The sequence below is a fragment of the Penicillium crustosum genome (genome assembly GCF_028827405.1).
Source record: "Penicillium crustosum strain IBT 35664 chromosome Unknown utg000001l_segment0_segment0, whole genome shotgun sequence".
NCBI lineage: Eukaryota > Fungi > Ascomycota > Eurotiomycetes > Eurotiales > Aspergillaceae > Penicillium > Penicillium crustosum.
The window spans coordinates 7,208,728-7,228,281 of NW_026623122.1; the positions used below are offsets into that span (position 1 = coordinate 7,208,728).

Consider the following 19,554-nt stretch of genomic DNA (forward strand, 5'->3'; position numbering starts at 1 on the left):
AGCTGCAAAGGTGAGGTTATATCCGGGGAAGCTCTCAATGCCGCGCCTGTGATTTGTTGCAGCATCCAGGCGGGATCTATCGGCAGAATCCATCTCGGAGTTGACCACATCGCAGTTGGACCTTAACATCTAACTTGGCGTGAATTCCACTCTAGATAAAGTCGATAGAGAGAAATGAGCTGCGGGCTGACTCCTATCACACTCCCTGGGCCTTGAACGCACCATGTCTTCTACAAAGCAGCAGCGTGCCCGCCGTCAAACCGCCCCCTCTGGCCCGCCGCGCAAACCCACCGCCAAAGAAACTCAACCAAGCCTCCAAGCATTGGACGAGAAGTCACCTAGCGCTTCTGAGTGGAAAACACTAGGATGGACCAACGAACTTGAGTTTTCCCAATGGCTCAATGATGTCAAGAGTGAGCTGATTGAGGAGAGCTACGATGAGTACCAGTATGATCGACATTGGACGGTTATCGGGGGTGTACTAATTTACTTTCCTGTAGGAATTGCTTGGATGAACTTGAACAATCGAAAGAGCACATTGACGAAATCTTAACGAACACCCTGACCCTTCTGGATGACCTATCCAGCTTGTCCGAATCATTCAAATCGGTCGAGACCCAAACATCGAACTTCGAGAAACAATGCCAAGGGCTTTTGTCTGCCCAGGAACGAGATACAAAACTTGCGAATGGCATCCAGAACAACCTCCACTATTACGATTTCTTAGACCCCGCATCGCGACGGCTAAATGCTCCCGGTGCGGGGAATACAGTTCGCGACAAGGAGTTCTCAGATATGTTGAGGCGTCTGGACGTGTGCTTGGATTACATGGAAACACATGTGAGTGAGCTCGTCGTGGATATTTATGCGCCTATCGCTTACCTCCGCGCAGCCGGATCAAAAAGAAGCAGAAGTCTATCGCTCGAGATACCGTCTACTGCTAACGCGTGCCTTGACGCTTATCCGCGGCAACTTTGTATCTTCACTCAAGGATATTTACCAGAATGTGTCCAAAAAGATTTCAGATCAGCAGTTGAATGACACGGCCTTGTCGGCTCTTCTGTACGCCAAGTTCAGGGTTGGAGCACCCGAGCTGAAGCAGATTGGAATCGAGATCCAAAAGAGAGCTGTGCCACCGCTTAACCCGGATCAAAATAACGAAGCAGAGTATCAAAGTCTGATGAACGAGCTGCACAGCAATTACTCGGCTACCCGTGCAAAGCTGATCATTCCGCTTGCTCGTAAAAAGCTCGGCGAAATCACACAAACGCCTAGTTCGTCCAAGGACCTCGTTGCCTTTGCCCGAGCTAGTATCAGTTATATCCGTGGTCTGTGCCTAGACGAATATGATTTATGGGGAGAATGGTTTCACGGACAAGGAGGCTTGTATGACTTCCTTGAGACGCTATGTGAACCACTTTATGATCACCTTCGCCCACGGATTATCCATGAGTCTGATATCGTCAAGCTATGTCAGCTGTGCAATCTACTGCAGACTCGCTATTTCTCTGACCCAGAAGAAGAACCAGAACAAGTCGAGACGAACCATCTGGACTTTTCGGTTTTGATCCAGCCCGCTCTGCAAGACGTTCAGGCCCGACTTGTCTTCCGTGCTCTGGCTGTTCTGCGCGACGAAATCGAACGATACAAACCTCGCCCAGAGGACATCGATTACCCCATGCGCAACCGACAGGTATCTTTGACTGTGTCAGACACTCAGATCTCGGGCAAGAAAGACACATCTGCGGATACACTAATCGACATGACGGCCAAACAAGGCGACGACACAGGCGACTCTACACAGGAGACAGACGGAAAATGGGACTTTGAGACCCAGACCGCCCTAAAGGGCTGGTATCCAACCCTGCGAAAAGCGATCTGGCTCCTGAGTCGGATATATCGCCTAGTGAATGTAAGATGTCTCCCTGTGACGGCCGTGACCTCCCACCTATACTGACCATCTTAGTCTACCGTCTTCGACGACCTAGCCCACCAAATCGTACACCAAACAACCCTCTCCCTCCAAAACGCCAGCACCCTAATCTCCGCCAAAGCCACACCAGCGGACAGTCAGCTGTTCCTAATGAGCCACCTCCTGATCCTAAAACAACAAATCGTCGCCTTCGACATCGAATACGTCTCCGCCGACATCTCCTTGGACTTCTCCGGCATGACAAGTACATTCTGGGAGCTGCGCGAGCGCGGCGGCCTCTTCAACCCACGCAACCTGATGCGCCTCGTGGGCCACGGCCTCGTACCGCGCGTCGTCGAGAACATGCTCGACGCAAAAGTCGAGTTGGATGGTCGTCTTCGCACAGTCATCAACGACTTCATCAATGCCTTTGCTGCGCGCATGACCGCCTCGCTACCGGCTCAATTCGTTGATTCTCGCAATCTGGCCCGCGGTGAACTGATTCTTCCTTCCTGCCGCACTATCGAGAAAGAGGTGCCGGGTCTGCGTAAGGTCTTGAATGCGTATATCGACGACACGCGTATGAAAGAGACGCTTGTTGGGGCGGTCCAGGACCGCACTATTCAGATTTATGAGGATTTCTTTGAGAAGTATACTTCCTCCGAGAAGGCCAAGGGCAATTTTGTTAGTAAGAAAGGGAAGGGTCGGGACGATGCTGTCTGGGATGTTAATACCTTTGCCGAATGGTGCGAGGGTGTGTTCCGTGTCGGTGTCGCTGGGTTGCAGGCTGATATCCCCGAGGACGATGACGATCTCCTAAGTACCAGCTCTTAGGATTTGGATTCGTTCTCATGATCTTTTTTATTATCCGCTTTTTGAGCATAGATACCATGTTGAATTGAGTACTTTTGTACATGTACAAGCTGAAGAATTGTACAAATTCTTGTTAGCCCTAAGCAATTCTTGCCAGTATTGTAGTGTATCACAATCAGAGTATACAGAGGGAATAATAAATTTCCCCCGTAAATGTTACTATTCACAAATTTCAGAAGAGGTATATACAGCTGATCAGAAAGCCGGAAGAATCCAAACGATAAATCTCGCTTTGACGCATGTCAAAAAAAAAAAGGGTATGTACGGTCGATAGGAGAAAGCACAAAATCGTTAAGTTACTCCGAACCCAGCGAAACAATCAAAATCAAACCAAGGGAACTCAAAGAACATCGCGGATCTTCCCGTACAATTCCGTGTCTAGGAAGTTATAGTTCGCATCGGACTCGCAGAAGGGATGGCGGGTAAGCAGGGTTCCAGCAGTAGGACGTTCAGCCGAGTCACTGGGAATATGTTAGTAAAAGAAAATCCCAGAAACCAAGGTTTGAAAAATCCATGCATGAAAACTTACATTGTGAAGCAATCGTACATGAATGCAAGAGCCGCGGGACTAATGTTCATAGAAACATCATCCGGAATCGGTGGAGCCTGGCTCAGGCTGCCGAGTTTGAAGATGGCGCCAATGGCCTCCTCCTTGCTCCATGGTCGACGGCCTGCGAACATCTCCAGAACCACACAGCCAAGGGACCAGATATCGACCTTGGCGCTGTAGCCTTGGCCCTGGGACTGGATGACCTCCGGGGCCATCCAGAAGACAGAGCCTTGCATGGAGTTGGATGAGTCGTTGCCGTAGATGTCGTCTGTCTTCTTGGAGATACCGAAGTCGGAGATCTTGCATGTGCCATCAAGATCCAGGAGGATATTGTCTGCTTTCAGGTCGCGGTGGAGGATTCCCTTATCGTGCAGGTATGCCAGTCCGCCCAGGGTTTGCCGCGTCAGTGATCTCACGACACTTTCTTCAAATTTGCCATGCTTGCGCAGACAACTTCCGACAGACCCACCGGAAATATACTCCAAGTAGATAGAGATGGAGAATTCACCTCGCTCGCATCCAAGATACTGTACGATGTTGGGATGTTCGAGGTGCTGCATCGTGTCAATCTCTTGGTCCAGAGCGGCCACCATCTCCTTGATACGGTCTTTGTCTGCCCCTGCAATTCGGGGGTTGATCTCGACCAGTTTGACAGCCAAGACTTCACCATTGTCTGCGTTCATGCCTAGGTATACGCGACCATAAGTACCCTTGCCGATAAGCTGACCACGGATGATGCGGAAAGTGGGCTGTCGCTGAGGGACAGGGCCTGTATTGGACGCCACTTGGGTGCTGTTTTGAGGGATCGGATCGAGTTGGCTAAGCCGGGTGCCTGGCCTAGGCTTGATTTGCATAATTTTGGCGCCGAACATCTTGGTACTCTTTCGGCGCAGAAGATCACCCGACCTCTGGGGACCAGCATTGCTAATGCTGTTCGTTCGGTTTGCTCCCTGGGCCACCTGTCGAATGGATTTCATGCGAGAGAGTCCGCCGCCACCGCCTCCACTACGAGCAAGTTTCTGTCGAGCAAAATTGGCAGGTTCAGGTGGTCTCACCGGAGCTGTATCAGGTGCATGGGTTGCATGCGGCATAGGTGGCAGTGCTTCCTTTTTCACGTCATGTTCGCTGATAGCCTTGGTATTGGGCGATGAGGGCTCATCCAAGTAAGGAGCGTCAAGATCAACGTCAGGGAAGAAGTCATCGAGATGGTCGATAACGCCTTCGACAGCGGGTCTGCTTGCCCAAATATCTCGTGCAAATGACTCCCGCCGTAGTGGTCCAGGTCTCTCATCTTCAGGCGAGACTGGTCCCCAGGTACTAGACACCGGTTCCTTCCCATCAGATGCCTCCCCGCTGGAACTGGGACCGGCAGTGCTTGGAGATTTGAACCTGACGGACAATTTTGATCTTAACTGATCCTTTGTGTTGACAGTGAGCGATGGCCTCTCCGACTTCTTGTCAGCCTCCTTTTGCGCTTCTCTCTGTTCTTCCTGGGCCCTGGAAGGTCGGACTTGGAATAGGCCATCGTCCGAGTCATCATCGGAGTCATCATCAGAGTCCTGTTGCTGCTGAGGAGTTCGCTGGAAGGATACTTGATTCTCTTCAAAGTCGAACTCTGGGCCAAATGACTTGCGGGATTGCAACCCTGGTCTCGGTGGGTCTTCAGAAACAGGCTTTTCGGGTGACTGATTGGCAAACGAGACTGGCGGTTTCTCGCGTTCAGTGCCCATCTTCGAGGCGGGCCTCGAAGAGTCTGAAACATAGTCAGCGGGAGATCGATCAGGCCGCGCTGTGTCATGCATATACTGACCGAGGGTTGTTCTACTTGAAAATGTTCCAGTAGAATCAAATGATCCTGGTCGCTCAGACCCGGAGCTTGCACTGTCTTGAGTGTTGGCTGAAGGCTTAGATGTAGCCGGTACCGAAGGCAATGGCGTGCCAACGGCACTTGTAATGCGGCCAACGCTGGCAATTGCTGCGCCCAAGGACGGCTGCAACCGGTTTTCACGGTTTTCACGAGTGGTAGGTCTCCTGCTGAGAGAATTGACCTTGGTAAGAGTGTTGGACTCGATTGGAGCTGTTGGAGGTTTGCGAAGTGGTACGAGAGTATCCCCTTTCTTTTCGTCGTAAGGCGAGATACGAGGACTGTCAAAATCAATGATCTCGTTTCGCCTGTACCCGGTGTCACTGTACGCATTTTTGTTCTGGTGAGACTGTGGTATTTTGGATTGTAAATACTGTTTTTGTTTGCGCTCGACTTCGCGGAGATGCTCCTCATGGCGAGCGAGCAAATCGGATTGGTCAGACCCAAGAGCTTGGGTTGCGTCCTGTCCAGGCTCTGCCGAGGACGCCTTGCCTGTCGAAGCCTTGAGAGTAGTTTGCCGAGAGCCCAACAATGGAGATTCTGGTCTGGTGCGATGCGGTGATAACCTATTGAGGGCTTCTTCGTCCAAGGGCTTCCTATGGACCTGGTGGTGTGTTGCCGTGGGGGACATATTGGACTTGTCTGCGAATGAAACTCCCAGGCCATCGACTCGAGGAGTATTAGATGGCATGGGAAGCATAGGAGTTCCTCGTACAAACAGCTTGAGAGAACCATATGCATCCGACTTGCTTCGACGTGACTGTGCGAGGTTTGCGTCACTCATAGGATCCTCATGCTCACTCTGCCCGGGCTGAGTGAAAAAAATCTGAGCATTGGTCGGGTCGACCGCGAGGCTTTCACAGATCCCGTTACGCAATGACTCGTAAGAGTCCAGGTCGGAGATGTCAAGCAAGCGGAAGTTCAAGCCATCTGTGGTGACAAATATCCATTTTTTTGTCTTGGTGGTCGCTGTGGATGGACGCTCACCAACAGACATGTCGCTGGAGTTGTAAGAAGGCTTTATATAAGGAAGATAGGCCTCATTCGGGCGAGTTTCCGGGCTCGTCGTAGGTGACGAGTCTTCATGGTGCTGATCAGGAGATGGCTGACTTTTCGGCTTCTTCTTCAGAATATTGGAGAAAAAGCCCTTGTGTTCCTTAGAGTACGAAGACGAGGATTGGTCACTCCATTGCCGACCAAACCCATCTTGAGGCGAGGGGCGAGCACCCTCTGGGCCTTGCCTGCGAGCATCATAATCTTGGCCTTGTCTACGTGCATCATAGTACCGGCCTGTGGCGCCCCGACTGAATCCGGGGATCGACTCAGTACTATTGCCCCGAGAGTGATCATGCTGTTTCAACGTGAGATCCCCAGTAGATGATGAGAAAGCTCCTGTATAAGCGGGTGACGCATGTTGAAGGGCTGGGCTACCACTATTTGGACTTTCTTCATGGGGCCGAAGAGATGATCCCTGAAAAGTGCCCGATTCACTGCCAATGGACGGACTCTGGCGTCGATGGTCGGTGTTCATCCCCGACAAGGCGGTGCGGGTATACTCAGACCGCAAATGGTCAGGTCGCATCCAATTTTCTCGTGCCGGAGAGTCATTGTATCTCGGCGAATCGTGGCCACCAGGGACCGGCATGGTAACCGAACGTTGCCCAGGTTGCTTTTGGCCGTGGTTGGAGGCGTGTAATGCACTCAGATGATCCGGACTAACATCATTAACACCAGGGATAGGGCCAGCAGAGCGTGGCTCTGGGACATTATTGGAGAAGTAAGCTGCACTAGTCTCAGGGAACGCAGTCGCCGGCGGCTGCGTCTGATTCAGTGGTGTGGAGACGGTATAGTCTTGCGAACCATCATGGATTTGACGGATCAATTTGCGCATACGCTTTCCTTCATCTCGTTCCCGGCCAGGTTCCCATTTTTTGCCACTCCGGCCGACCTCCTTTGCCAATTGAGGATAGACTACTTGATGCATTTTTCCAAGATTTCCACGCCCACCAGATCCATGTCCAAGCTCTAGGAAGTCGGCGCCTTCGAGCTCCAAGGCTTTGAATGTTTCCTGCCAATCGTTGGAAAATCCATTCTTTGCAAGCCAGAGGAGCACGCGATCCAATGGCCACTGAATCGCAGCTTCACTGTGAGATAAACCACCCAGCGAAGTACCGCTGGGATTGTGACGATGACTTGTAGTTTTGGTAAGTTCGGTAGTTTGAACTGTCGCCTGCTGTTGCGGACTATCGTTGGACGTTAATTCATGAATGTTGCCATGAAGAGCGTAGGGCGAAGAAATAGTGCGGCCACCTGGCGTTTGGGGAAGGCTTGGATCTGTTTTATACGGGACTGAAGTATTGATGTGATCGTGCATTTGGCTGAGACCCAACCGTTGTCTCTCGGCATTGGTGTGGGCATATGGATCATATGGAGCAGCTCTTCCATGGGGGTCGAACAATCCTGGAATGCCAACGCCGATAGTATCGTTCCCGGGTATATAAGTCGCAGATGTCAGAGGCTGATGGTCATGACGCGGAGGAACTATCGACAACTGAGCCGGTGGGCGACCGTATGTTAGATGCTGGTTTGGTGCGGGGGCGAGAGGTGGCGGCGGTGGGAAGCCTGGATTCAGCGGCGGTCTGCCCCAGTTTTGCTGCCACCCTGTTTGAGCACCATAGGTCGCCCCTGGAGGTGGGCCAGGAGGAGGTGGTGGCACCATCGTTTGGGCTTGTGGGTGTCGAGGCGGAGGCGGAGGCAGGTTCATGTGTTGTGTTTGAGAGGAAGGCGGGGGCCCCGGGACATACTGCTGACGGCCATCCATTTTGATAGCCGATGCACTGGATTTGCCGGCTGGGTGTAGTTATATCGCGCTGTCTCGACTGCGACGTCCAGGAGGCGCTTGGGCAGAGGGGGGTTTTCGGGGTTGTTTAGGTATGATCATGCTAGACGTCCCAGGCACCGAACAAACAGTCGGATTCGAGGACTAGATACTCGGTCTTGTTGATCGCTTCAGAGAGGCAGAAATGACACGGATTTAGGTCGTCAGTGCGCGAGTTGACATGGTTCGTTTCGGCGTCACCGATGTTATCGCAGCGCTTGGGATTGCGGAACAGACCGAGATCGCGCGACGGGCTGGTACAAAGCCAAGAGAATCTCAATAATCGACTCAAACGAAGGGGGAAAAAGTCTTCTGAACTCAGTACATGGTTAGTCACCGGCCGAAGAGCTCCCAAGGGTTTAGCTCCCAAAGGTTTTGGAGGGCTGATGCGATTGGGTCGAAAGATTGGAAGATTGCAAGATCACAAAAAAGGTCGAATGAAATCCAAGCAGGTGCAAGCGAACGCAGAACACCACAACTCCTTACTTCCCATGTATTTTCGGGAAACGAATAGAACTCACCGATAATTATCGAAGGGATAATATATGAAATGGCGTGTGGAACGTCGTATATATTGTTTTGATGTCTTGAGAAGAATTGTCACGTGGCTCTTAGATTTGGTAACTTGCTCTTCCTTTTTAGGGTTATAGCAATTGTAGTTATCCTAGGTATCTAGGACACACAGTACACAGTAAGAAAGAAAGAACAGTATAACATACGTTTCAACCCTTTCTGCATGGGATACTTTCCAGACCCCTTCCGAGACCCTGAAATCTCCTAATCTCACCTTCGGTGGCCCGTGATCACCTAGCACCCGTTGCGCGCCAATAACAGCCCTGTGGCGTCTGTCTTCAATTTCTGACATGCTCTCTAGAAACGTTGGATGAGACATTCATGGTTTAGTGTACCCCTATAATTGCCATAGCCCGGAATACTAGTATTAGAGCGAGTCCTTTACGGAGAACTCCGTACTTACACTAGAAGTAACAGAACTCAAAGCCTGTCACTTGAAAAATAGAGTAAAAAAAAGGCATAATAAATTAAATTATATCGCGCTAGTAGCCCAACAGAATACCCATGAAGATTATTTTTGAGAAGTCATAAACATCCACAATTGGACACATCAAGTGGCCCCATTTGTTGTACACAAAAAGCCGAATCTAAATCTCGAGACTTTATACCTCCAGATCTAGAGAACAGTACCCTTGTTCTGTTCCTTGTCCACTCTGTAATGTCTCCACATACCGATACACGGAACAGCAAGCACAAGAATTGCCGTCGCAGCAATACAGCCGTACTTCTGACTGTAGCCGTAGGCGAAGTTGATCGCATCACGCTCCTCAGTGCCGGGCAGAAACTTCATTTGAGCAACATAGCCACCGGCATAAATGGCAGCCCACTGGTCCTTGGCACTCTCGGGCAGGGCCTCACGCAGTCCCTGGGGAAAAGTGTTGGCATAGATGGCAGCAGAGACGGCATAGCCAATGGCACCGCCCAAGTTTGAGAATAGAGAAACCAGCGAGATCATCATGGGAATACCTTCACGGTCCGAAGCGCACATCACGGCCATTTGCTCGCCGATGACCATCATACCTCCAGCGAAGGCAATGAAGATCTGACACATGATAACGTATCCGATGTCGCTGTCCGAGCCACGGAAGTGGATCATCAGCCCGGCGCCGAGGGTCATCAATGGAAGAGCGAAGAAGAGACAGCTGTACTTGAACTCCTTCACATAGCGGATCCATAGGCCGAAGATCGGGGACCAGAAGCAGGACCCCACTGTGTAAATCGCTGTCATATAGCCAGTCATCGTGACATCGAGATTGTATACGACCATCACAAAGTAGTAGTAGTATAGATCCCAGGAGTAGAAGCTAAAATAGAGGATAGCCGAGAGAGCACATGCGCCGAAGACGGTACGGTCCCTAAATAGCTGGTAGGGGATGAAGTGGGTACGAGCGAACCATTTTTCCCAAGCCGCAAATACGAAGAAGAGGCAGAAGCCAATAACTAGCGGGGCGATAAAGGCGGCTTCACCGTATTGTGCACGACCGTAGTTAGCCAAGCTAAAGGGAAGGAGGAACAAGATAAAAGCCGCCATCAGGATGAAGGCACCGATGACTGCAAATTCGGTTAGTGGTTGATTAAGAACAGAGGAAATATATATATATACTCACTATCAAACTCATGCAAGTAGTGAACGACGGACTGCATGATAGTCCGGCCGCTAACTGGACGCCGTAGGATACCCATTTTCCGGGCCTTGTTCTCATAGTACTTAAAGACACCAGCCAGGGGCAGGAAAACAAAGGGCATGATAATAGCAAAAGAGCCGTAGGCCCAGCGCCAGTTGGAAGTTTTCAGGAAATGCGTAGCAGCCAGGGGACCCGTGAACGAAGTGCAGATAAAGGGCGTGGAGGCAAAAGCAAAGGCGAAAGCACGGTTGCGCATACCCGAAGTATCGGCAATGAAGATGTCCAGGATGATATAGATCGCATCATATCCAACCCAGTACAGAACGTATCCGGCAGCGTAACTGTTGGCATTGTTGCAAGCAGCAAGAATGATAATACCGAGGATATACACGCACGTGAAGATGATAAGACCTTCAGCACGTCCCCATAGTGTCAAGATCTTTCCGATGGGGAGCTTAAGAACTCCACCGACAATGCTTGCCAGAATGGTGGCCGTGCTGACCTGAGAAGCATTCTGGAAGTTAGAATAGGCATAGTAGAGGACGTTGGAACCGATAGAGGAATGCAACGCCAGCATAAAGAAGCAGATCCAGATCCTATAGATGTTAGAGTCTAGTTCATCTACTACTCTGCTTCATACTACTTACCAGGCATAGGTCGCGACAACAGCCTTCTTGCTCCAAACCAAAGCAACAGCCTCAGCCTTGCGCACACCATCTGCGGCATTTGCGCTGACCTCGTCGGGATGTTCCCGGATTTCCTTCTCCGCACGATCTAGGTTGTTCAGGCCATCATCATTTGCATTCCGCTCCACATTGGTATCGGTTTTCTCGTTTTCTTGAGTTGGGCGCAGGTCCTCGACGATTGCACCGTCCTTCCGACCACGAGTCAGATTGATGACAACCATGGCTTACAAGCGAGGATCTCTCTTGTATGGGCAGCCCCGGAAGAAAAGATTGAGACTATGAGAAAGAAAAGGAAATGAAAGGGACAATCCGGGAATCCAACTATATATGGATCATTTAAACAGATTTTTAGTACTTTTATTCCTTATGGAAGCTAACCAAGAAAGCGTAGCTGAGACTTATCATTGCACATCCATGGATACAGGTAGTTAGTGCACCAAAGTGCCTGGGTTGAACGGATCAGATAACCCAAGCCATGGAACTAGAGCCGAAAAAATGATCCAGTCGGCACGCCACGCAATCTGGAAGGCTGTGAAATTCACCAGTGCTTTTCGTGGCTGAATTATGCCGGTACCATTCTGCGCACAGATTGGTTTATGGGCCACCGGTCAGGTCCGGCTTGTTTTTAGGGTTTGGCTAGACGGCTGAGAAAACCCGGTTTCCCGGCAGTCAGTCGCGGTAGGCTCGTTGTTTTTTTTTTCTTCTCTCTTTTTTTCACCTTCTATTATTTTCCCAGGATTTTATATTATATCTAGCCTATGAATTCAAGTGTTGCATTGCAGCTTGGAGGTAGGAGGTAGATACAACTAGGATATCCAAGAGTAGCAAAAAATACAGGGGAAACATGGGTTTTTCTAGTAAATTAATAGACCCCAAGACATGTTATATTACCCGATCAGTCAGGCCTCCAATGAAAATGCAAACCTATTGGGCGCCACAGGCTTGTTTTGCGCGAAGTGGAGAGGAAGGTGACAATCAGATGTATTTCGGGGCTCCACCCGAAATCTGCAGGGTGCCACATGATGTAGAGGTAGCCTTCGATAATTACATTGTCGTAGGTTTAACACGGGTATGTAAGCTAGGTATGATGAATAGGTACTAGTATCTGGACTTAGGCATAAGGCTACTGTGTATGTGTATAATCCATCTTATCAGATGAAGATTATCAGATCAATTCCAAGGTCCAAACCCAAATGCCGACAAGTGTATGCCGGGTGCTCTCGGGCCATTCATTCCAAGGTTCCAAGTTTTTCAGCCCTCGGAAGATGCGGCCACTACCGGGAGATTTTTATTTCTTTCCTGGTCTAGGAAGAGCAGAGTTTTTTTCTAAGGGTTTTTTTCCTCGTTGAGCCAAACCCGGCCGATCTGGGTCTATATTTTCACACTACAAAGTATAGACAAGCTCTGCCTCAGTCAACATCTCTCACAGCTTTACCTTAGCGGAAGCTGAAGTATTTACCTCGGTCCAGTATCCGAGGGTGAGGCTCTTTAGGCCATCGGCCGGCTCTTTTGCTCTTTCTTCTCTCACCGGTAGGCATACCGACCTTGAAATCCCTAGCAGGAGCAACTATCCTCAGAGCTGAACGAATTAAAAGGACTCGCATTTGGTAATTTAAATTTCTTCCCGAGAATCTCCAGACATCGGGCCGGCTCTGCAATTTGCATATCCCCATCTACTTTATAGCTTGCTATTTTTACGCCGGACGCTATTTAATAATGGTAGACTATTAAGAATATGAAAATTTCATTGCATTTCGTGACTGAATAGCGGAGATATTCGTGCTCCTCAATAGCAAGCGTTATTAAATCAGCCAGTACGTGGCTACCCTCTTTGAAAGAAAACGCCGTGAAGATAGAAAACAAACTGCTAAGGCCCAGATAATCCAGAGTTCAGATATTACGCTGTTTTCGTGTGCACCTGGACATTACAACAATAGCATAATATGTTCTCGCGCTTTGAATAGCTTATGTGCTGCTGTTGCGATGCGCAGCTGCCTCGGCGGTCAACTTCAAGGCCGCAGGAGCATCGTCGCGAGGCATGTACAACTCAACCAGCTAAATAGTGCGTTAGCAGAGAATTTGAGACTTCCTTGTGTTGGTACTTACTCGAAGCTTGTCGGACACGTTGAAGTCCTCGTCAGCGAACAGCTGGTTAAGTTCGTCACGGGTCTTGATACGGTAGCCTTGGTAGTTGTCCTTGGCTCCGAAGACTGTGGGGATGTTGGCAAATTCCCAAGGCTGGATGTCGTTGTAACCTGCGTCCCATCCGTGGATGTATCGCTCGATGGTGTAGCCATCGTTGCAAATAACGAAACTGGAGATGGTCAGTTGATGAAATGAGAATTATGGGCGGATGGTGATGCTTACACAATAGGGTTCAGCTTATTCTTTAGAATAGTACTGAGTTCCTGCACAGTGAGCTGGATACTTCCATCGCCGATGAAGAGAATAGTTCGGCGGTCTTTCTGCTCCTTAGCAGCGAGAGCAGCACCCTGGCAGGCTCCCATAGAATATCCAATGCTACCCCAAAGAACTTGGCTGATGGCAGTCACGTTCGCGGGGAAGCGAGTTTCCCAGATACCAAAGTTGGCAGTGCCAGTCTCTGTAAGGACAATGTCCTTTTCCTTTAGCCACTGTCCAACGATCGGCCAGAGCCACTTGTGGGTGATAGTTTGATCGGTAGAGGCTTGTTCACTTTCGGGCAGTCGGTTCGTGATCAGAGGGATATGAGCCGGAGTCAGAGCATTCATGCGCTCAACGACCTTCCTCAGAACACCTTTCATGTTGATATCGGGATACTCAGAGTACCGCACTCTCACGAAGGTACTGTGGAAGTCAATAGTGTTCAGCTGTCCAACACGATAAGTGAAGCCGGTAGTGTTGAAATCAGACTTGATCGCTCCGATGCTCAGAATGAGGTCAGAGGACTCAACGGCCTCACTGACTCCAGCGTTAGACCCGTTACCAGCATAAACACCGCCGAAGTTCTTGTGGTCCTCGTTCACGGCTCCCTTGCCCATCGGAGTCACAAAGGTTGGCAAGCCAGACTTCTCCACCAAGTCGCGCACTTCTTCTAGTGCGCGGTGACGAATGGCACAGGCGTCGACCAAGATGACAGGGTTCTTTGCGGCATGGAGATACTTCAGGACAACATCGACCACATAGTCCTCCTTCTCCGGGTCATTCTTAGGCAGTGAAAGATCAATCGGGGTCTTCAGGCGATTGCCGTTGACCTTGGCAGCGACCATATCAGTTGGCAGAGTGATGTACACCGGACGACTGCGGATCCAACATTCACGAATCGCGCTGTCGATCAGAGTGGCTGCGTCATGGGGGTCGTTCAGGCGTGCGACATAGCAGGAGATACCCGCGCTCATCTTGGTAAAGACATTGAAATCTCCGTTTCCGAGAGTGTGGTGCAACAACATTCCATCCTTTTGAGACTGAGTGGTGGGCTGGCCAACGATGTGGATAACTGGGACAAATTCGGAGTATGCGCCTGCGATGGCATTGAGGGCGGACAACTCTCCAACACCGAATGTAGTGACAAGGGCACTAATACCGTTCACACGAGCATAGCCATCCGCAGCATAACCTAAGAGAGACTGGTGTTAGATCCAAATAGTTCGTTTGTAGTGAAGTCTATCTTACCGGCATTGAGTTCATTGCAGTTTCCAACCCAGTTGAGATCACAGTTAGGCAGGTAATCCAATGCTGCAAGATTGTAGTCACCGGGCAGACCATGCACTGAGCGAATTCCAACCTCATGGAGACGTCGGAATAAGTACTCGGCAACATCGATGGGGTTTTCGAGCTCCTTGGTGGCAATATCGGTAGTTGCCATGATGAATTGATGTGTTTGTGGGTGGGGAGATAGATGGAAGGATGATAATTAAATGGTGGGAGGTAAGAGTCGAGGGGTAAGAGGTTTGTTATATATAAAAAAAAAAGAGTAGCACAAACTTGTGTTGCTTCCCTGATAAAGCAAAAGGTGAGACCACTTTAGCTACGTCATTGATTTGATGTCATACCACACCACTTTGCTATTTTTATGATATTGGATGTTGTGTTTAAAACGTTAATTAGAGGTCTAGAGCTCAAAAGATAAGAGATTTGTTTCAATATTTAGTATCTTTAAATAATATAGCGCATATAAAATATAGAAAACATAGTACGATGTAATAAGCATCTGTTGTTGAAAGCCGGCTAAACCCAATCACAGCCATCTCCCGGCCGATCACACAAAACTCCCACCCCCACCACCTCAGACCACCATCCTGGCATATCAAAGCTTGGTTTGTCCAAATGGGGAAAAGAGCTATGCCCGACAAATCAAATCGCGCTTCAAAGAAGAAAAGGGTTAGTTTCTATATCTGGATTGCCAGAGCACTAACTAATGAGATTAGGGTGGTGGTGGAAAATATGGGCCGCAGAAAAGTCGTGTCCCTATTGAATCTGGCGATGTGGGTGTCTTCTTGACATGCGATATGGGCAGAGAAGGGAAATGTCTATCTGAGGCAGTGGATATTTTTTCTCAGGTGGGACGATTTTTCTTTTCCCTTTTCTCACACCGAAGGTGAATCCTACAGTTTTGCTGACTTTTTATCTAGGCCATTGAGGGCACTGAAAATCAAGAGGAAGAGGAGCAAGATACCGACGATGAAGATATCGAGGCCCAGATCCGAAGGGAACTGGAGGGCCTACAGCCCAACAAAGATAAACGTCGTCAATTCGAGCCCATGCAAATGGAAATGCCGTGTGGTAAGTCGACGATTGTGTTGTATTCCCAAAAAAAACGCCATTTCGCTTCTGCGCTCGGCCCTTCGAACCGTTGATTGGTGCTAATCCTGATAGTGACATTTATGCGTCTTGATCCCTCCATAGACCCGGTGAAGCTTGTACACCGTCTGTGTATCGAGGCACATGCCCACCCGGAGACTAAGAAGAGCCGGTGGATTAAGCGCATGCATCCAGTCACGTCAATGCGGAAGACTTTGAGTGTGGACCTAGCGGCTTTTGCGAAAGAGATTCTCAAGCCTCATTTCCATTCGGGAGGGCCGCCGAAGACGGTGAGTTTAAAACCCCCTACCTTCCCTCTTTGGGCTTTTGGGCAGTCGGAGATGCTACTGATCTGGGAAATGATCCGATCATGCATTATGTTGCTGTGAGGGGAAGTATACTTTGAACATTGCTGATTTGTCATTTATTTAGTACGCCATTCGGCCTACTGTGCGAGGCAATTCGAAGCTCAAACGTGACATTATTATCAAGACTGTTGCTGATGCTGTCGGACCTGAGCATCCAGTGAATTTGACGAACTATGATTTAATGATCCTCGTCGATGTTGCCCAAGTGAGTACCAGAAAACGAACCCTATCCTGCTAAATCTTTAACTGACTCGTCGCAGAATGTGGTTGGAATGAGTGTAGTTGGAGGCGATTACGATAAGCTGAAGCGGTTCAACTTGGCCGAAATCTACGATCCTTCGCCAAAAGAAGAGTCAGCAGCCACAGCCACTGAAACTAAGGCTTAGTTTAGTGTCAATGGCACAGTACTTTCCACAGAAAGCACCAAGTTAATTTAGTGGAATCTTTTTATAAATACTATGACCCATATTACTCGTCGATCTCTCTTCTGTCGTTGCGATCAATTCAACAAAGGTATCTCAAAAAGGCCAAGCCAGTCATTCGGCGTCATCCAAAGTCTCGAAATAGTCTATGATGGATTGGATGCAGGATGAACTCCAAGTAAGACATCTTCGATATTGGGGTTCGTGTCACAAAGTATGATCCATGCAAATTTCAAATTTACCCATAGACAATCATGTTAGTCGGGGAACCTTCTCCACTTGACATTATTTTCGAGTTTTTCCGCGACTAATCTACTATCGTTGGAAGAATCGAAAACCATTAGAGGGTAATCGGATATCCACAAATAAAGCTGAAACGCCCCTGTTATGTTTTGTATTTTACACGCTTTTTTCCCTTTCTGGAGTATTGTCTTGTTATTTGGTGGGGTTGGGGGAGGAGGGGGGGAAACACTCTAGGAAGTTGGAGTGGATATATAATTGACACGACATCAACTATACCCACGCTAAAAGCACACTACTTGATGTTGAACCCCCCAGTATTTACTACATATCACATCTCCGTAGCTAGCGATGCCACATATATATTATTACGGAGCACAGAGTACTCCGTAGAGGACCCAAAAATCCCGGGCCGCGACCGAGTTCATGCAGTCATAAGCCGTCCACGGGCCCATGGGTCCAGACAGCATGGACGAATCACTAAAAAAGAAGACGGAAGCTATATGCAGATCCAAGGGTCTACTTAAATACTTGCTTGGAAGGTTCAGAAGTATTTGTAATGCAAGTCATTTAATTCAAGAAACCCTCCGGTGGCTTGCATGGACCTCAGGAACGTTCCGTAGCAATTCCAGAAAAATAGAATCGATTATCAAACCGGAATAGAGTACCCAGATCTAGGCAAAAAAGGAAATAAGTGAGCTCGGCAAGAAGCCGAGGAGAAGAAATATAGAACTTTGGACACTATAACTCTGGATCCACGGGAAGAATTCGGCAAGGGACGACTGTGATTGGTTAAAGGGTCAAGTGCTCGGATGATCAACTTTCTTAGAGCGGGATCGTTAGGCGAGACGGCTTCACTTAATTAACCTGTTCCCATATTTCTTATTAATCGTCGGCCAATGTGATAACAGCGTCCTTACTCTCGCTTGTGAATACTTCGCTAGCGAAACATATTCTTCCAATTTGACTCCGCAGTCTATCGTCAACCTCGGATAACAAGGGCTTCTCCATCGTATCTCGCGTGGATAAACCTAGAAGCGAGAGTCATGGCGCTGAAGACACGCTGTCACTGTGCTTCTATTGCGGGTTACGTACGTAGACGATCATGGCGGTCTGGTTTGGCCCATTGATATTCAACTCCAGGGAGTACTCCGTACTCCGACTATGGATTCTTTTTCGCGTATTCTCTGTTCTAGAAGCGAGATTTGCGCCACGTCTGCTGGGAGTATTATATCCTCGGCATATATTCGTCTTTGCCTGGCAAAGGTCCATGATTCACGATAGCCTTGTTCATACGTTACCCCTGTCAATATCTTTTCCAAGGTTCATGAGTCGTAGCCTTGCTTATATTAGCGTCCCACTCTGCCCAGGTGTTTGCCAATCTCCCCTACTAAATAGACCACGATGCAACAACTTAACCTGAAAACATGGTCTACGATGCCATCACTCAAGAGAACAAACGGCAGCGAACCTTTTCATCGACAGTCTCGTGCCGCCGAGGTAGACGAACACCATAGATTGGACGATGTCCTCTCGCTGCTGTTTCCTTCCACAGTCCGTGTGCAACACTCACATCCAATTTTTGGCCACATGCACTCATTGCGGCTTCTGACGCTGTCGAATGGAGCCCATTTGTTGCTCAAGGGGTCTCCATCATCAAGGACCGCTCTCCTTCGACGTGAGCGGTCGTTCCTCGAAACCGAAGCCCAGTTCCTTTCCCTTCTAGCGCAAAGTGCAAATCCTTGTATCCCTCGGCTCTACCATTATGATCCCCATGGAAGATTCTGGGGATCTGCCTACTTGATCCGACAGTATATGAAAGGGAAGAGTCTGTCAGAGATGGAAGGCAAGCTCACCTCCCAACAACGCGACGGTATCGACCGCCACTTGGGCTTCTTAGTGAGCGCCATCGGCCAAAATGCGGCTCCTGGGTTTGGCACTTTGCAGCAAGTGGCATTTGGCGCGGGAAGACCCTCCTGGCGAGAGGCCTTCTGTGCCCTGTTTGAAGGCATTCTTCGCGATGCCGAGGACATGTTCATCCACCTTCCTTACTCGGAGATCCGACACGAACTCAGTCGCCTAGCACCTGCTCTTGAAGATGTTTCACTACCACGTCTTGTGGTCGTGGACTTTGGTCGACCCTGCCACGTTTTGGTAAACGAAGAGTCGGGACAGTTATCTGGCATTGTGGACTTCAGCAGTGCCGTATGGGGTGATGTGTTGATGGCAGAGATCTTTGCCAATGCATCCCCAGCAGTTTTGCAGGGAGCAGGGATGGCGGTGTCCAGGACAAGGGAGGAAAATATCCGGTTGGTCTTGTATGTGTCGGAATACTGTTTACTATCTCAATTCTTTTGCGCTGTTGCTAATTCTTTTTCCCCCCAACCTAGGTATGCGTGCTACCGGCTGGTGTCCCAAATCACTGTGCAATATTATCGAAATCGAGACGAGACGAGCGAATTTGATGCGCGGAGACGATTGACAACCACAATTGCGGAAATGACGAGACTTACACTGGCATAACGGGGCAAGCATAACGGGGCAAATTGATTTAACTGAGCGCTTTATATGTCCAACGTGATACCTAGATGATCACTATTAGACTGGTTCTGTTGCATAGCGAGGTTCCTTCCAGCGACGGGCTGGCCCTATATAGCTGCATGCGATTTGGAATTTGGATCTTTTTTTTTTGCATTGATATATATAGCGTTTGTATCAAAAGGTTCGAATCAAAATAAAATTTGTGCTCATATCAATATATATGTCGTAGAACAACAAGACTCA

The 19,554-nt window shown here is 49.1% G+C and overlaps 6 protein-coding genes across 6 annotated transcripts; 3 read left to right on the forward strand and 3 right to left on the reverse strand.

Annotated features, from left to right (window-relative positions):
• Window positions 1-223: 223 nt before the first annotated feature.
• N7487_002723 (Golgi transport complex subunit COG3) lies at window positions 224-2,746 on the forward strand (the record flags this gene model as incomplete). Its single annotated transcript, XM_056870470.1, has 4 exons — window positions 224-447; window positions 501-840; window positions 893-1,912; window positions 1,967-2,746. The coding sequence occupies 4 exons, from the start codon at window positions 224-226 to the stop codon at window positions 2,744-2,746; spliced, it is 2,364 nt and encodes a 787-aa protein (XP_056735254.1).
• A 379-nt stretch (window positions 2,747-3,125) lies between these two features.
• bck1 (uncharacterized protein) lies at window positions 3,126-8,020 on the reverse strand (the record flags this gene model as incomplete). Its single annotated transcript, XM_056870471.1, has 3 exons — window positions 3,126-3,246; window positions 3,315-5,088; window positions 5,146-8,020. 3 exons carry the CDS (start codon window positions 8,018-8,020, stop codon window positions 3,126-3,128), a joined length of 4,770 nt encoding a protein of 1,589 aa, XP_056735255.1.
• A 1,246-nt stretch (window positions 8,021-9,266) lies between these two features.
• Window positions 9,267-11,182, reverse strand: N7487_002725 (Major facilitator superfamily domain general substrate transporter; the record flags this gene model as incomplete). Its single annotated transcript, XM_056870472.1, has 3 exons — window positions 9,267-10,201; window positions 10,258-10,871; window positions 10,923-11,182. The coding sequence occupies 3 exons, from the start codon at window positions 11,180-11,182 to the stop codon at window positions 9,267-9,269; spliced, it is 1,809 nt and encodes a 602-aa protein (XP_056735256.1).
• Window positions 11,183-12,926: 1,744 nt separating this feature from the next.
• On the reverse strand, window positions 12,927-14,834 carry N7487_002726 (alpha-keto acid decarboxylase family protein; the record flags this gene model as incomplete). The annotated part of the gene is made up of 4 exons (XM_056870473.1): window positions 14,613-14,834; window positions 13,329-14,556; window positions 13,068-13,275; window positions 12,927-13,016 (listed from the first exon to the last, which is right to left on the reverse strand). The coding sequence occupies exons 1-4, from the start codon at window positions 14,803-14,805 to the stop codon at window positions 12,927-12,929; spliced, it is 1,719 nt and encodes a 572-aa protein (XP_056735257.1). The 5' UTR covers window positions 14,806-14,834.
• A 274-nt stretch (window positions 14,835-15,108) lies between these two features.
• Window positions 15,109-16,494, forward strand: N7487_002727 (THUMP domain-containing protein; the record flags this gene model as incomplete). Its single annotated transcript, XM_056870474.1, has 6 exons — window positions 15,109-15,320; window positions 15,368-15,499; window positions 15,572-15,722; window positions 15,816-16,030; window positions 16,173-16,313; window positions 16,369-16,494. The coding sequence occupies exons 1-6, from the start codon at window positions 15,267-15,269 to the stop codon at window positions 16,492-16,494; spliced, it is 819 nt and encodes a 272-aa protein (XP_056735258.1). The 5' UTR covers window positions 15,109-15,266.
• A 1,680-nt stretch (window positions 16,495-18,174) lies between these two features.
• Window positions 18,175-19,293, forward strand: N7487_002728 (phosphotransferase family protein; the record flags this gene model as incomplete). Its single annotated transcript, XM_056870475.1, has 2 exons — window positions 18,175-19,088; window positions 19,161-19,293. 2 exons carry the CDS (start codon window positions 18,175-18,177, stop codon window positions 19,291-19,293), a joined length of 1,047 nt encoding a protein of 348 aa, XP_056735259.1.
• Between the last annotated feature and the right edge of the window lie 261 nt (window positions 19,294-19,554).